Genomic DNA, 16,305 nt, shown 5'->3' with positions numbered 1-16,305 from the left:
AAATCACCGAGTGCACGCAGCTGGACAGATAAATATTTAGGTTGGCTCTGCAGCAGGGCTGGGTCACACGCTCGCTGGTGTGATGGGAACGAGCTGAAAGGGGGGTGAGGGGATATGCTGACGATCACCAAAAAGACGAAATAGCAGCGGGCGAGGAGCCGGGAGCATGCATCTGAGGATGGTCCCAGTGAGACGGGGTCGGAGAGAGCTAGGGCTTTGCTAAAGTGTGTGGCCCCCACTCCCCTGCAGGTTGTGACTATATTTGACATTCTGTTGTGCTCTATGGAGAAGGTTGTGTGCCCATGGGGGTCAAACCCGCACTGATTTACCTCCCTGCAATCCTGTTGCAATCCAGCGAGGGGGGATAGATTCATACAGAATCCAGCCCTATGTGTTAGTGTGAGCCATGTTTCTCTTCCCCTCATCCTGGGCATTGGGGCTAAATATGGCTGAGGTGCAAGCAGGCTCAATGCCACCCGACTTCAGCTCAATGCTGTTGGGTCGGGTGACATTGCTCCTGCTGCTACCAGCCCTAGACTTGCTCCTCCATCTCTTCTGAAGAGCCACATGCTCCATCTCACCCAGGTGCACAGATTGCGAGGGGGCATTTGCTTTGCTTTAGCAACAGGGTTCAAGCTGGGGACCATCAGTGCTAAAATCATCCCCTACTCATCCAGTTCCACTGTGGCCATGAGAAGTAGACCAGCCACTAAGGGACCAGCCACTAAGACAAAAGACCCAGTACTGACGTACACATACCTCTTGGTGGGTACAACAAGGAGAATTCTCCAGCTCTGCAGCAACTCCATGTCAGTCTGCAAAACTCCCCTTCAACCTGGGGATTTAATTTTTTTTTCCTAATCCATTGCTCATGGGCAGCTAAACTCTCAGATTTCACTGGCAAAAAAATGTGGCTGTCTCAGCCTTGGGTCTCATTTTTCTCAAGTAAAATCAAACTGGAAAAGCATTCGGTTTGGGACTGTTGGGATTTTCATTTATTTGCTGGAGTCTTGCTTGGCCTTGCATGTCGTGGAAGATCAAAGTGGAGGAACTCCAATCAAAACCAGTGGGCCTCAATTTGGAAGAGTCTGCAGTGACTCTGGGCTATACCGCCGGGGCCAGGCTGAGAGAAGATCGTTCTCAATCGAGTATTTGAAAAACAGAATGAAATTTCTTTTCTGCAAACATGTTTTGTGCAAATTTTTTCCTTTCTTTTTTTTCCCACCCCTTGGTTAAAATCTGAAATATTGATGGTTTGCCTCTACCCTGCCCGCCCCCAGCTCCCTGCTGTTGTCCTGCTTTATCCATAGCCTCAGGCTTGGAATTCCAGATCTCAGGAAGGATTCTTGCTCTCTGACTTTTATTTTGGAAACGATACTTCTGCAGTTTCTGCCTGAAGACCCAAAAGGCAGCAACAGCCTCTACCTCAGAGTGATGCCTTTAAGGCTACTGTGAGTCATGTCAGGGGTATCCCTGGTGTGTGGTGGGTTGCCCATCCAGCCTGAGGACTGAAGGCAATGATTAAAAAAAAAAGATCAAGCTTGTGAACTAATTGGATTTTTTTTTCTTTTAAATTCCCTCTATTTCCTGCTCCTCTTGTTCAGTTTCCATTTCATAAAAAAAAACCACACACACCCAGCAAAATCCCTGCTCCGGCCCTGGGAAGGGAGCCATGTCTCAATCTGCAGCTGTTCTTTCAGCTGTCCAGATGTGCCTGGAATTCTACATCCCTTTGTTTTCTGTACGTGGGAGAGGAGACAGTGAGTAAGTAGTGGAATGGATGACGTGGCTCAGGAGAGCCCCAGAGAGGACGTTGCTCAGAGCTTTGGGACGTGGGCGTTTGATCCCTGTGGTGATCCCTGTGGTCTTACCCCAAGCACTGTGAGCCAGGTCACAGGAATGCCCCAGATATCCGAAGGGGGGGAGATCTTAGCAGCTTAGCGGGCCTCTTCCTGGCCAGTGTGTCTTCTGCCTGCTCACCCACGGGATAGTCCTGTCGAGTGATCATTCTTTTTGTAAGTGAATTTAGCTCTGCAGAACAGAACCAGATGAACAGTCAGGTCGCAGAGGATCAGAGACAGCAAAGGAAGCATGACTACCAACTTTCCATGCCACGCGCTCGCCTACCAACGAGCCACCATCTCGACGCAGGAGAGTGGCCCCTGTTGATGGGCGTTCAGTATCCATGATCCATTCAGGCCTTGGCTTCACTGCACAAGTACCCAATGAGTTAACCTGCTTTCTAATGTGACTGGGGGGGTTGTGATGCAGACATCCATCCGCTAGGGACCCAACGGAGACCACTTCACACGGGCCACCGAACCATTGTCAGACGGTGTCTGCTGGATTTATGCTGCTGCTCCTCATCTCCCATTACCAGTCTCTCTGTGATGCCAAACGCTGTATCGAAAGAGCCCTTCCTTTAAAACTACAGAGTCTCCTCCTCCTTTTCAGCAGCCGGCTTTTTCCTCTTACCATCCAGTACGTTCTTAGACGTGATCATCCCAACGAATGAGTCCCCTGTACCTAACCCTTCTCCCAGAGGACTTGAATGTCCTCAAAGCAGAAAGCTTGCTCCTCCTATGACACAAATTAGCTTCATAAAGTCCCCGACAGCTGTTCTGACTCACACCCAATGCGAGAAGAAAAAGCTCTCTGGGCCACAGCCGAACACATTTGTGACGCGTCTCGAGTGGAGTAGCTATAAGTTCTGAGTCGAACTTTGACACGCAAGTGACTTATTAACTGGATACCGGCTGCAGGAATCAGACCGGAACTCTCTGACCTGGGCGGCGTGGCAGATTTGTCAGACAAAAAAATCAATGAATTTTTGTCTCTGCTCTGCCATTTGTTGGGTCCAGAGATGAGCATCTTGTTGGCTGGCCCATAATCCCAGGCGCCCTGATGCCAGCTGCCAGGGAGTAGCTGGTAAGGAGCCGGGGTAGAATGAAGGAATGACAGAGTCCATCTGCAGGGCAGATAAGAGAGTGATGCTGGCAGACCAGAAGGAGCGTCAAAAGTTGCTCTCCTGTACTGAGAGCCAAGAGGGAGGAGAATTGCTGTTGGTTAATAGCTTGCTGAGGAGCTAAGGGCCTAGGCCGTGATATTTTTAGTTGATGTTGGCTGGGAGATGTGACCAGCTGCCCCCGGAGGGCTACGATTACAGCTCAAAGATAGCAACTTGGAGGAAAAATGTGCCTCTGGGTTTGCTCATAGTGTGAAGAGGCCGGATGTGGTGTCCGATGTTTGTCCCTCCTGCGAGAAATGGCCGGCTGCTGACAGGACTGGGCAAAGGGGAAGATGGGTTAAGCAGTAAGGCTGTGTCCAGACTCAGGGGTTTTTTCGAAAAAAGTAGCCTTTTTTTCGAAAAAACTTCACCTGCGTCTAGACTGCAGCCGTGTTTTCGAAATTAAATCGAAAGAACGCGGCTTTTCTTTCGATGGCGGTAAACCTCATTTCACGAGGAAGAACGCCTTCTTTCTAAAGTGCTCTTTCGAAAAAAGGCGTTCTTGAATGCCAACAGGGCTTTTTAGAAAGAGAGCATCCAGACTCACTTGCTGCTTTCTTTCGAAAAAGCGGCTTGCTTTTTCGAAAGTACTGCTTGCAGTCTAGACGCTCTTTTTCGAAAGAGGCTTTTTCGAAAGATACTTTCGAAAAAGCCTCCTTCGAAAGAGGCTTGCAGTCTAGACATAGCCTAAGAGGCTCATGGGACAACGTGTGGAGACACAGCTGGCTTGCCCCTGGGGGGATGGCGGCGGGGACTCGAGGCGTTGTATAACCTGCTGAGCACTTCAAACCCATCTCTAGGAGCAGCCTGATCTAAAGCCCTTTGGAGCCAGGCGATGGCGGGGAGAGGTGTTAATTAAGTCAAAGTCAATGGCCTTTTCTGACATTTGACTCAGGTCTTTACGCAAGGGATCATGAATTCCAGTGCTAATTCCGTGTGCCACCCATTCAAGAGCAGGGAGCTCAAAAACCACAGACACACCAAATGGCAAACCTCCCCCACCACCAGCACCAACACCTCCTCTCCAACGTTCATCGATACCACAGCGCTACTGGAGCTACACTGCCACGCGTCTTCCCCCGGCTGCAGCTGCCTCCAGGGAAAGTCCCAAGGATTCATCAAGGACCAGAATATGGGCCATGTGGCTCAAAGGCCCTTCCTCCAGCCCACCCACCCCCTGCCTTTTCCACAGCTCTGGGGTCCACATGAAGGAAAAGCTCTGTTCAGATTTGGGGGGAGGTGGGGCTGTGAACAGCGCTGCAAAGCAATCAGAGTCCCCCTCCTTCACATGGAGAGCCCTCTCCCTACACTCTCCACTTTGGGGTGACCTTGGCCTTTATTTTTTAATCTTGGGGCCAAACTTCACACTCTTGCTCAGAGCTGCACTGCCGTTAATGGCTTTATTCTGGATTCGCAAGGGTGCCAGCAGGAGTAGACTCCTCCCCCACGTTTGATTTTAAGTTCTTTGCACAACAGAGAGGTGATGACTGGAGAGATCAGTTGGCTGGTCCATGACCATGTGAGCATGGCCACCCTAGACTGGCAAACTTGTGGAGTGATCTTTGATTTGCCCTCTCTAGGGGCAGCAGGTCTGTAGCAGTGTCCTAGGGCAGCAAGCACAGTGTCAGACCCTAGAGAGAGAACACAGGCAGCTCACGAGGATTGTTCTTTAGCCCGTCTTTCGAGCGTGGGGCGGTTACCCGGTTTCTGTCCCTATTGGCGCTCGTGGGTGGCTTAGCAGGCAAAGATGATAGGTGACCCCCCAGGTGATACGTGAGGAAGCTCGCTTAATTTGCATACTGTAATTTTATTGGCCAACGCGTCATCAATACGTGTTGAGTTTTGTATTCCGTTTAAAGTAACGGCACTGGAAACCGCTCTCCGCCGGGACGCTGGCCTTGGGTTGGCTGGTTCTTTTGGTTTTGTTTTGATCACGCTTCAGGAACCCATTCCCTTGGCTGTGCCCGGATTTACAGCCCGGGGGTCAAATAGGACTTTTGAGTTTGGTCCTTCCTCGCCACCAACCCACGCTTTGTGTCGCCTTTTCCCATCCGTGGCACAAATAATTGCCAATGCCTAGCAGGGGCTGGCGTCGACTGCTGTAACTACGGGCGCTGCAGGAGTAGCAGATCTGGAGGGTCATGGAGTCTGTCTCAATGTTTCCCCTTTGCGGATGCGGCTGAGACGTGACCAGGTGACTCACCCCATCGTGAGTCTCTGGTGACATCCTCTGAGCCATTTATATCACAGCAACGTCCGTGCGTCCAGCGTTTCTGCTTTCCCATTTCCCCTGCATGACTCAGGACCCCTCTCCCTCCACACTTCCTCTCCAGAGCAAATCTCTCAGCAGCAATCCTGGTGCTCTCCAGAGTTCGTCCCACAGCCTGTTCCCCTTGCTCTCTTCTGCAGCGGGATGTCCCAGGCTCCCGCAGTCGGAAGGAAAACCCAGCCTGTGATGGCTACAGTGGGGTACCCTGTGCTAGTCGATATGGGTGGGGCATTTGGGCGTGCCCAGTCGGGGTGCACGGGGAGAAGGTACTTGTCTGGACAGGAGGAAGTGGGGTGTCCTATCCTAGTAGATACGGGTGGGACATTTGGGGGTGCGGGAGTGGTATATTGAGGCTGCATCATGAGCCGTGCTAGGTAGGAAATGGGGTGTCCTCCCAGATGGTCCAAGTCTGGGTGTACCTCTGGGGTGTCTGATCCTTGCTGAAACTGGGGGGATGAGACGTCCCATCCACTCAGGTGCAGATGTGAGGTGCCCCCTATGCAACCGTGGGGTGTAGCGAACGCCCATGGTCTCTTCCTTTCACTCCTGGCCCTTTCCCTCCCCTGCTCTCCCGTCATTTCTCTGTTGCCTCTTGCTCACTTCCTTCTGGTCACACTTGACTGGCAGGACAGGCTGTGTGTCCGTAACAAGGAGCAGCGTGAAGCCTGCTGTCCAGGCCATCAGTAACGCTCCCTGGAGAAGGAAGGGTGGGAGGGGAGAAGGGAAAGCTGTAATCTCTTGCCACCTCACTGACATTTTCTTTACAGGCCTGGAAGGAGAAGCAGCTGTAGGCAGTTAGCCCCAGGGAGCCATGCCTTGTCTTTAACCCTCCCCTTCCCTTCACTGCTGCTTCTCCAGGTCCAAGCACACAGCAGCGGGGGGAGCCCAGGGCAGGATAGCAACCCCCCCGCCCCCGGAAGGAGATGGATCCACCTCTCCTGTCGCTGTTTCAGGGCAGAAGCACAGTATGCTGGGCCCAACCCAAACAGGAAAGCGGGGGGCACTCACCGGACACACACCCCCTCATGGTGGGGATAGCTGAGGATCACTGGTTTATAGGGCTACGTCTACACCAGCGGTTCCCAACCTTCTCCAAATGGGGACCCATTTTGACAATTCAGGAAGACTTGGTGACCCAAGGCAATTCAAAAACGGGGGGAGGAAGATGGGGGGGGCAGAGCTACCTGGGGAGACACTTGGCGACCCATATTTGGGTCCCGACCCATAGGTTGAGAAACCCTGGTCTACACTGCAGAGCTACTTCGGGATACCAGCGGTAACCCGAAATAGCGATCCCGTGTCTTTTTGAAACAGAACGGGCTCGCTATTCTGACGTCCCTGCAAACCTCGTTCCACGAGGGTTAAGGGACGTTTCGGAACAGCAGGGTTTGTGGAAACGTGGCACTGTGTAGACAGTGCCAAATGATGAAATCAGCTGTTTTGAAATTGACTCGAAATAAGCTATGCAATTTGCGTTGTTTAGTTCAAGCTGCGGGTGCACGGTAAACGTCCCCTAGGAGAAACCAGCAATCCTAAAGCATTGGTGTCACTCCTTGGTACGGCAAACACATAGCATGAGGCAGATGTTTGTGTAGCACACTTGACTGGGGCTCTGTTTGTCTCCAGCGCTGGCTGGGCCATCGTGGTTGATAAATCTGCCGCAGCCGTGGTCGAACATTAAGCCAGTTCTATTCCCTGCTTTGCTGGGTGGGTTGTCCGCAGCGGACATTGAACCTGCGACTCTGAAGCTAGAGGCATGAGCTTCTATTACCAAAGAGCCACATTGGTTAGCCAGGGTTGCCCATCGACCTCTATCTGTGGCCCACCCACTGCTCAGTGGGCACAGCCTTCCCCTGACTGAGTTGCACATGGTTGAGCGGCTCAGGGCGGGATGCCTGAGTCTGTCTGCTCTTCCTTCACCCACACGAGGGATGTTTGCAATGGAACGTGGAAAGGGAATGGGGGTGGCGGTGCACGACTCATCCCCGCTGAGGCGGGGGCCACCGTCCGGCGCCTTCTGACCTCCCCCCGCCAGCCCCCGAGGAAGTCGGGCCGGGGGGTGCTGGTGAACATTTTGGAATTTGTTTTTTCAGGAGGTGAAGATTTTCCGTGCGCTGATTCTGGGGGAGCTGGAGAGGGGCCAAAGCCAGTTCCAGGCGCTCTGCTTTGTCACGCGGCTTCACCGCAACGAGATCATTCCCAGCGAGTCCATGGCGAAGCTGCGGCAGGTGAGAGGCAGCCCCACCGGATGGCCCGGGGCCTCCCTGGCATGTGATCCCTGGTCTCCTGGGGCTACGTGCTCTCCTGTAGGGACGAATGCCAGTCGGGGTCCCTCGCCTTTTCAGGGACCGGTCCCAAATGAGTGGCCTCCAATCGCTGGCCCAGCCACCACTTCCCAGTGTGTGCCCCAACCAGCAATGGCTGCCTTTAACCATAGGCCAGCACAGCCACTATTGCAGCACTGGAGTGGCTAAGACCTCCTCTCTGGAGACTCCTTCAAGCACCATGCAGGCCTAGCTCTGGCGTTGTTTGGCGGGAATCCCAGCACAGATCCAGGGCCGGCCCACATCATTTGGCATCTGAGGCGGGGAGCTCAAAGGATGCCCCCATGTCCCTCGCTTGGGCCAAAACTTGGAAAGGTCTCAGTTCTGTTCTGCTCCTCTCGTGGGCCTGCTTTGCCACCGACCCCAATAAAGGAGAACGAACAGCAGCAGACACAGTTTTCTACACTCTGGGTCCTAGTGGCGCCCCCCCCCCCACCCCCCACAGTCTGGCCACCTCAGTTTGCCTCATGGTAAGGCCAGCCCTGCACCAAGCAGTCTAGCTGCACACGTATTTCTAAAGTTACATAAGCACGGCCAGACTGGGTCAGACCCATGGTCCCTCCAGCCCAGCATCCTGTCTGCCCACAGTGGCCGGTGCCAGATGCCCCAGAGGGAGGGACCACAGCAGTGAGTTTGCATGTAAGTTGGCAAAAAATAGGGATGTTCCAAAAGAGCTAATTCGGGGGAGGGGAGGCGGACCATAGTTGTGACCCACAATGCAGCAGAAATGAGCTTTGCCGCCGCTGTCTCCTCGCCAGAAAAACCCCAAGACAGTGCGTCAGGCGGAAGAGGTGCGGGGGCTGGAACATCTCAGCATGGACGTCGCTGTCAACTTCAGCAAAGGGGCCCAGCTGAGCCCTCACATTCACAACATCTGCTCGGAGGCCAAAGAGGCTATCTACACCCGAGAAGAAGATGTGAAATTTTGGCTGGAGAAAGGTACGCGTCTCCTTAGCGCGGGTCCTGCTAGCACTTACACTGCGACCAACTTTGCAAGCCGCTGCAGGGCCTCCCCCCCGGCGCTGTGAGTGGATAATCTGGTTCACACTGACCCCTAGTGTAGCTGGAGTATTAGTGCGCACAGCCCTTGAGTGTGCTGGTGGATATCTTGAGTGCACACCAATCCCTTGCACGCTACTGGCGGGAGGGAGGGACTAGCGGTACATTTGCTCCGCATCTGGTTTTCACACGCGGCTCTTTTAACGAAGCCATGGGCGTGTGTTATTTTCTGGGGCTGATGTCTCCCTAGTGTGAAACCCTGCTCCCCTACCCGCCTCTCCCCTGTGACCTGACCTCGTTCAACATCCTAGACATGTCTGGACACGATGACTGGACGGTCAGTGAGCGACTTGCTCAATTCTTGGCCGAGGTCACAAGCCAAGTGCAGAAAGGGCAATTAATGCTAATTAAAGCAGCGGCTTCTATGATGCGGACACCAGCCAGAGCTGGGCTGGGCTGAGTCCCATCCATCCCATTTCATAGAGCGTCTGACTGAGCGACCCTCGGTAACTTTCAGTCACATCCTCTCTGGGCCAGATTTGAATCATAGAATCATAGGACTGGAAGAGACCTCAGGAGTCATCGAGTCCAGCCCCCTGCCCAAGGCAGGACCAATCCCAACTCAATCAACCCAGCCAGGGCTTTGTCAAGCTGAGACTTAAACACCTCTAGGAACGGAGATTCCACCCCCTCCCTAGGTAACCCATCCCAGTGCTTCCCCACCCTCCTAGTGAAATAGTTTTTCCTAATATCCAACTTAGACCTCCACCACTGCAACTTGAGACCATTGTTCCTTGTTCTGCCATCTGCCACCACTGAGAACAGCCTCTCTCCATCCTCTTTGGAACCTCCCTTCAGGAAGTTGAAGGCTGCTCTCAAATCCCCCCTCGCTCTTCTCTTCTGCGGACTAAATAAGCCCAAATCCCTCAGTCTCTCCTCACAGGTCATGTGCTCCAGCCCCCGAATAAATGAAAGGGAGGGAACGGAGGTTTAGGTTGGACATTAGGAAAAACTTCCTACCTGTCAGGATGGTTAAACACTGGAATAAATTGCCTAGGGAGGCTGTGGAATCTCCATCTCTGGAGATATTTAAGAGCAGGTTTGATAGACATCGACCAGGGATGACAGTACTGGGTCCTGCCATGGGGGCAGGAGACCGGACTCGATGACCTCTCGAGGTCCCTTCCAGTTCTAGTGTTCTATGATTCTATGAAATGGTGCCGGAGAGGGGAAAAGGCCTACGGCGTATTCCCAGTCCCCCGCACCTCCTAGCCTTCTGCTTCGGTCTGAGCCGGTCTCCTTATGAGTCTCCTCCACCCTCTCACAGCAGCATCGTAAGCCGAGCGCGGGTCTCTCCTTTCCTCCCACAGGTGTGGATGGCTCCATGTTTGAGGTCCTGCCCCAGTCGGCCGACCTGCCCGACTTGCAGCGCTGCAAACTGTGCGCGGACCGCTGGAAACCCTGCATCTGCAGCTACTCGCTGAGCATCGAGTGGTACCCCTGCATGCTCAAGTACTGCAAGAGCCGCGACGTCAGCGGCAAGGTCTCCTCCTACAAGTGCGGCATCCGCAGCTGCCAGAAGGGCTACCGGTTTGACTATTACGTGCCGGAGAAGCAGCTGTGCCTATGGGACGAGGAGACCTAGCAGGTTCTGGCTGGATCTCTTCAAGTGGCGGCTCTTCTGCCTCCCGCTGTCCTTCCATGATGCTCGCGGGGGCGGGGGGGAGCTGGCTGCCCAGAGGGAGAAGGGGGCCAGGGAGGTATCTCGTGCCAAGAGGCTCTTCCCTGCCCTTGCTCCTTGGTCCCCTAATGCTGCCTCACACTGTGAAAACAGGCTCCGTGTCCATGTCTGAGGAGCGCCCTGCCCGACGCCCCAGGGCAGCCTGGGACCAGAAGGAGGCCGAGGAGAGGACGGTTTGTGGGAACAAGGGGTGCCTTTTGACCGGGCAGCTTTCCCAGCTGCGGGGAGGAGACAGAGAGCCGGGGCACGGAGCCTCTTCAGAGATGGAGCCGTTTTGTGTGTAGCCGTTCACCCAGCCAAATGTGACCTGGGGGCTTTATCTTTAAAAAAATCCCCACTCCCCTGAGGGGGGGGGCAGCTCTGGCCCCTTCCCTGCCTCCTCGACCTACCAGACGGCGTGTGGGGTCCTTCCCACGCCAGGAGGCCCACAGATCAAGAGCCCTGCTGTGGTTACAGTCTCACATGGGACGTTGTCCCCTCTCCTCGGAGGAGCCATAGGTATCAGGAGTTGCCATACCCCCCACCTCAGCGCGTGAAAGGTTCGACCGGCCGTCTCTGGTTTGGCTTGTTCTCCTGACCCCCGCTGGGGATTAGACTCTTGCGTTCCTGTCAAACACGTCCCCCACCGCTCCAAGACAGCAACGGTGGCAGGGAGTGGGGATCCCAGCTTGGGTTTGCCCCCTGGTGGTGCTGGTCTAGTGGAGAAAGAAGAGGATGGAGAAACGCTTGGAGCCTGTTTCCGCCTGTCAGACCCTGGCACTGCCTTGGTTTGCCTCTGGGTGAGAGTTGGGACCTGCTTCTGTGTAAAGCAGCGGAAAGGCGCTCCCGGACTGCTGTGTCCTTCCTGTATCCTGCTTTCCCTGGGGCTGGAGCACGAGGGGAAAATACCAACAGGGCGACACCATTCACACTCGAGAGCAGCTGCAGTTTGGAGCTGTAACGCCACCATGTGCCTTTTTGCCTAAAATCCAGGCATTGCAGACCAAAAAAAAAAAGCTATTTGAGATTTTTTTTTCTTTTTAATTTTCTCATAGAACTATTTTTGTATCCATCTTGTAAGAGGAACGGTTGTTTTTGTTTTTTTTTAAGAAAATATTGCCACATGAAGTAACCAAAAAAATAGAAACGTGAAGAGATTTTTAAAGCAAATTATTTATCATGTGTAAGATAGATACACGGGGTTTGGGATGTATCCCTAGCATCCACAACTCACTCTCAGCCTGCGTTTGTCGTCCAGTTCCTTAGGGCACGTCTACACAGCAGAGCTAAAGTTGAATTAAGCGACGCAACTTCAGCTACAATTGTGAAGCTGACGTCGAAATAGCTTAACTTGGCTTTTGGCGCTGTCTACACTGCAGGATGTCAAAGGGAGAACGCTCTTCCTCTGACTTCCCTTGCTCCTCGTGAAATGAGGGTTACAGGAGTCGGAGTAAGAAGACCTCCAGGTCGACATTATTCCGAAATAACGATTTGCTGTGTAGACGCCATTTTGTTATTTTGAAATAACGTGAGTTATTCCGAAATACCGCTGCTGTGTCGACGTACCCTTAGGATTAAGGGCTGCTGCCTTAAGATGGAAAATTCACCCGCAACCTCAGGGGAGCAAGCACGAGGTGCAGGTGGTGGTGAGCCTGCAGGCCGGAGGACTCAGCAGGAGCAGTGGGAGGGCAGCTGGGCAGGGGATGGGGCTGGCAGCAGGAGCCAACTCTGAGCTTGTGGGGGTGGAGGGAGGCGGCTGCAGCATGAGACTGGCTAGTGAAGCCGATACACAATGTGCAGCTACCAGGACACATGACATTCGGGGCAATTTGGAGCTCCAAAATTCCTGGTGCCTTACCCCGCTGCATCATTTTGTGTATTGGTTGGTCCGGCCCTGTTTCCACAATTCCTGAATCCAGGCCAGGATCCGGGGAGACCTGGTGCGATGGCGCTAGGCAGCTGTTGAGATGCTAGGGAGGAACCCCAGGGCCCCCACACCTCAATAAAGAATCCTTTTTAGCATTACGGCGGAGTCCTGTCTGTTGTTGACTGCCCGCCGCGGTTTGGGCTTAATAGGTCTTTACCATATCAGTCCCAATCCCGTGACTGGTGCGGGGAGAAGTTTGGGCTTCTGTTACCCTCTGGAGGAAGGCAGCCTCAGAGCGCCCCCTTTATCTTTAAGGGGGAACCACAGCTGTCCGGCATGGGGGGGCAAATCACTGTGCATCTGCCCCCGTCCCGCCTCTTCCTCCTCCGACCATCTGAATGGCCCAGCCTTTCCCTCTTCTGTCGGGCGGTTTCCATTCTCTGCTTACCGAGTGCCTGTCTTTCCTCTACCCATCACCCGAGGATTGCTTCCCTCCATGCTTTAGGCCATGTCCCTGGCTGGGGTTGCCCATGGGCACGAGGAGGGGACTTTCTGTTCCTCCCCTACCGTGGTTGGGCTCCATGGCTCCCCTGTTCCATCCCACGGGGCTCCATGGCTCCCCTGTTCCATCCCACGGGGACACCGGGGGATTCTCAGCCATGCTGCAGTGGACTTTCATGCCAAAGAGCAGGCGGGGGCGGGGGTCCTGGGACAGCCTGCGGTTGTGTGTCCCACGAGAGATGGGGGTGCCGTGACAGTCTCTGCAGCACCCGCACACGCTCAGCAGCACAGGGGTTGTTTCTCTAAGATGCTCCTAGAACACCCATCCCCTGGGTATCTAAGCCCACATTTCCCCATGGAGGAGTTGTGGCCCATGGTCCACAACCGCTCCCATCACCTTGCCCTTTGAGGGGGGTGGTTCTGCCCATCCGTCATTGGATAACGGCCTTACTAGAAAGAAGTTCTCCCTTCTGTTGGAGACCCACATGCTGCTTTTTCTTTCCCCGTGGCTGCTTTCCAGACCTGTAGCTCAGGATGAGACCAGCAGTTCTCAAACTGTGGGTCAGGACCCCAAAAGTGGGTCATGACCGGTGTTCCTTGTAAGCTGAGCACTTGGGCAGCCACCCAGGAGAGGTGCAAATGGCGGCCAGCTGATTAGCAGAGCACTCACAGCTGGCAGCATGTGTGTCTATGGGTGGTGCACATCCACACATGCCTCAGTGCATGCGACAAAATTTATTCTTCACATAGGGTGGAAAAAATTAGAGGGAACACTGGTCCCAACTCCATTTTAATGGGGCCACCAGAGCTAATTCAGATTTGTTGGGGCTGGAGCCAAAGCACTAGCCCCACTACCCAGGCACCAAAGCCAAAAGGTTTCAGCCCTGGGAGGTGGGGCTCAGACTTCAGCTCTGTCACCCAGGACATGTGGGCTCAGCCTTTGGTCCCCCCTCCAGAGGTCATATAGTAATTTCTGTTGTCAGAAGGGGTTGCGGTGCCATGATGTGTTTAGAACCCCCGGGTTAGACTTATGGGTGACAGGTGAAGACCCAGCTGAGGAAGGCAAGATGAAGCTCCGCCCCTTCTTCCTGAAGCCACGCCCCTTCCCTGAGACCACACCCCTTCAACAACCTCCCCCCCCCCAACTAAGCCACACCCAATGCCAGCTGAGGCCTGGGACTGCCACAGGATGCAGCCCCAACCGCTCCTGGGCAGTGTAAGCATCTTTGGGAAGGCCATGCCTTTCCTTGCCTATGTACCCACCACCCATGGTTAGACTGATCATCCGGAGCAGCAAAGCAGCCAGCAGTGCTACTGACGGATCCTGCAATATCGGTGGGCTGCAGTTACAGGTGAGCTCTTCCCCATAATTGAGAGAGATCACAGCACCCTGCCCAAGCACAGGGATACTCCATCCACTCTGCCAAGAGCCCGAAGACCTTGAACTGCTGGAGGCAGGAGTTCAGGCCCCTGCCTGCAGCAAGGCACGGTGGGTGTTAGAGAGCCAATAAAGGCAGCAGAGGAAGCCCAGTGCTGGGGCCTGGTAGGTAACAGAGGAAGGAAACAGACTTTAAACCACTTTGCTTTCTACAATGTATTTGTTTGCAGCCTGATCTGGAATCAGTGGGGTTTCCCGAATCTATGCCAACCCCTCTGTTAAAGTTTGGGATTTTCCCCAGGGGCAGACTATGGACCAAAAGTCACCTGGCTCTTGCAAAATTGCTGCTTAAAAGTCTCTCTGCTTGGCTCCAGGAGGCGGAAACCAGCAGCAGCCAGATTCTCAGCTCTTGTAAATCAGCCTAGCAATGCCAGCTCCCCCAAAATTCCTTAGGTTCCCCAGCTGGGAGGCTGGCTCCTTCCTTTACCTCGCTGTTTTTGCTGCCTTCTTTAGTGAGACAAGTGCAGCAGCGGGCTTGCAGTGTGGTTTGGGAAGTCTCCACTAGAGTGTGCTGCTGACCTGAAAGTCCCCCACACTTGAGCTGCTTTGAGAATCAGGAAAACATCTGTGCATCTACAGGAAGAATATGCTTCAGCTGAGGTGGGAATTTGTGGCAATAAACTTCCCAGTTAAAATAATTCAATCAGTGCAACCGAAAGCTACATCTCATGCACTAAAGACTTTTCTCCCCCCCCCCCCCCCCCCAGGCCCCTTTCCAAATTAAAAGGCGTTCACCACTCTTTGCAAGATCTCTTGCTATTTCCCAGTCCCCATAAGATGGGACTAATGCATCCAGGAGAAGAATAAATTTCATCTGGCACAAATATTTTCTTTACCAGGCTTGCACAGTGCATCTATACAGTCAACATTGCTGAAAGGCAGCTGTTTGCAGGAGCAAACTGGCAGCTTGCACTCTGGGTGAGGATGGCTCAGAATAAGGGGATAAATCCATGCTGCCAAGAAAAGCATCTGGATATCTTTAACAGCCCTGCAACTGTGACATGGGGGCTTAGGTTTTAAGGTCCTATGTGGAAGGCCATGCTCTGTACGCCAAGTCTCATCCCAGGAGCTTTAGCCAAAGGAGGGTAGATGTTGGTGGGTGGAGAGAAAGAAGCACAAACAAGGATGAGTGTGGATTGGTCATTCCCTGAGGAAGGGCTACCGTACGGGTTTCTGGCAGTAGTGTCTGCACTGGAATCCAGACCAATGGAAAGCAAATCCCTCCTAGGCTGGAAAGATCTTATTCTAGATGTGATTCACCCGCTGCTTTCACCTGCCCTGTTTTACCCCAAATGGACAATCGTGTTATTTTAAACAATGCTCTGTAGTAGGGTCTTGAGTGGATAATCTAAACTACTAGCTGGAGTTACCTGGCGTTACTCGAGAAACCGGAGGAACAAAATGTAGAAAACCCATAGTCCATAATCTTTTTTTGAATGGTAGAAAAGTTGCACTGATTTCTATAGGGATTAAAATATAGGTCCGTGTCATCCCCGGGGGGGAGTGGTGCGACGCCAGGTGATGGGGAGGTTACACGCGGGAGGGGCGCCCCAGCTTGCGTCCGGGGCTGCAGGTGACGCGGGGGGCAGGGTGGGTGCCCGAGCTGTTGTGCACATGGGGATGGGGGCACTGAGTGGCAGTGGGGGTAGGGGAGGGAAGAGAGTCGCTTATGTAACCTCGCGGGCGGGAGGGGGAAGTCCCGGATGGCGCTGGGGGCCGCAGGTGGTGGGCACAGGACCTAGGGTGGGCAGGGCAGCGGGCACGAGACCTAGAGTGGGCAGGGCGGCCCCTGCAGTGCAGCGCGGCGGGTTACTTTTTGATTTTTACAGCTTGAGCTCAGGCCAGATTGTGTCCAAAAGTACCTTAAAACCTTCTCCTGGAGGAAAGGTTACCCCATGCAAAGTTTGGTTGTAGTAGCTCTTATAGTGCCCAAGTTATTAGCGCACAAACATACAAACATTTTCCTGTATATATTAGATTAGCTACATGATGCAGCAAAGTTTGAGTTGCAATAGATTAAACTAATCCACTCCCACTTTGAAATGGGGGTAGGTTAAAAGCCACTAGAGGCCTTTGAGTGAAGGGCAGCAGGGCCTACAAGTGTTCCCGTTAAGCTGGGCGCTTGTGCAGCCGCCTGGGAGAGATTCCAGTGCCACCCAGCTGGTTAGCAGAGCACTCAC

The 16,305-nt window shown here is 53.7% G+C and overlaps 2 protein-coding genes across 2 annotated transcripts in view; both read left to right on the top strand.

Annotated features, from left to right (window-relative positions):
* The window catches only part of OAF (out at first homolog), a 28,976-nt gene extending 16,632 nt beyond the window's left edge, over positions 1-12,344 (top strand). The window contains exons 2-4 of the mRNA XM_075909804.1: positions 7,370-7,504; positions 8,359-8,539; positions 9,970-12,344. Of these exons, the coding sequence (XP_075765919.1) occupies positions 7,370-7,504; positions 8,359-8,539; positions 9,970-10,244 (591 nt within the window). The 3' untranslated portion in view covers positions 10,245-12,344. The remainder of the gene's footprint in view (positions 1-7,369; positions 7,505-8,358; positions 8,540-9,969) is intronic.
* Positions 12,345-13,063: 719 nt separating this feature from the next.
* POU2F3 (POU class 2 homeobox 3) overlaps positions 13,064-16,305 on the top strand; it is an 80,486-nt gene continuing 77,244 nt past the window's right edge. Inside the window, exon 1 of the mRNA XM_075909801.1 lies at positions 13,064-14,039. The gene's annotated coding sequence lies outside the window, so the exon portion shown is untranslated. The remainder of the gene's footprint in view (positions 14,040-16,305) is intronic.

Source organism: Pelodiscus sinensis, chromosome 26, assembly GCF_049634645.1.
Source record: "Pelodiscus sinensis isolate JC-2024 chromosome 26, ASM4963464v1, whole genome shotgun sequence".
Taxonomy (NCBI): Eukaryota; Metazoa; Chordata; order Testudines; family Trionychidae; genus Pelodiscus; species Pelodiscus sinensis.
This window is presented reverse-complemented; position numbering and strand designations above follow the sequence as displayed.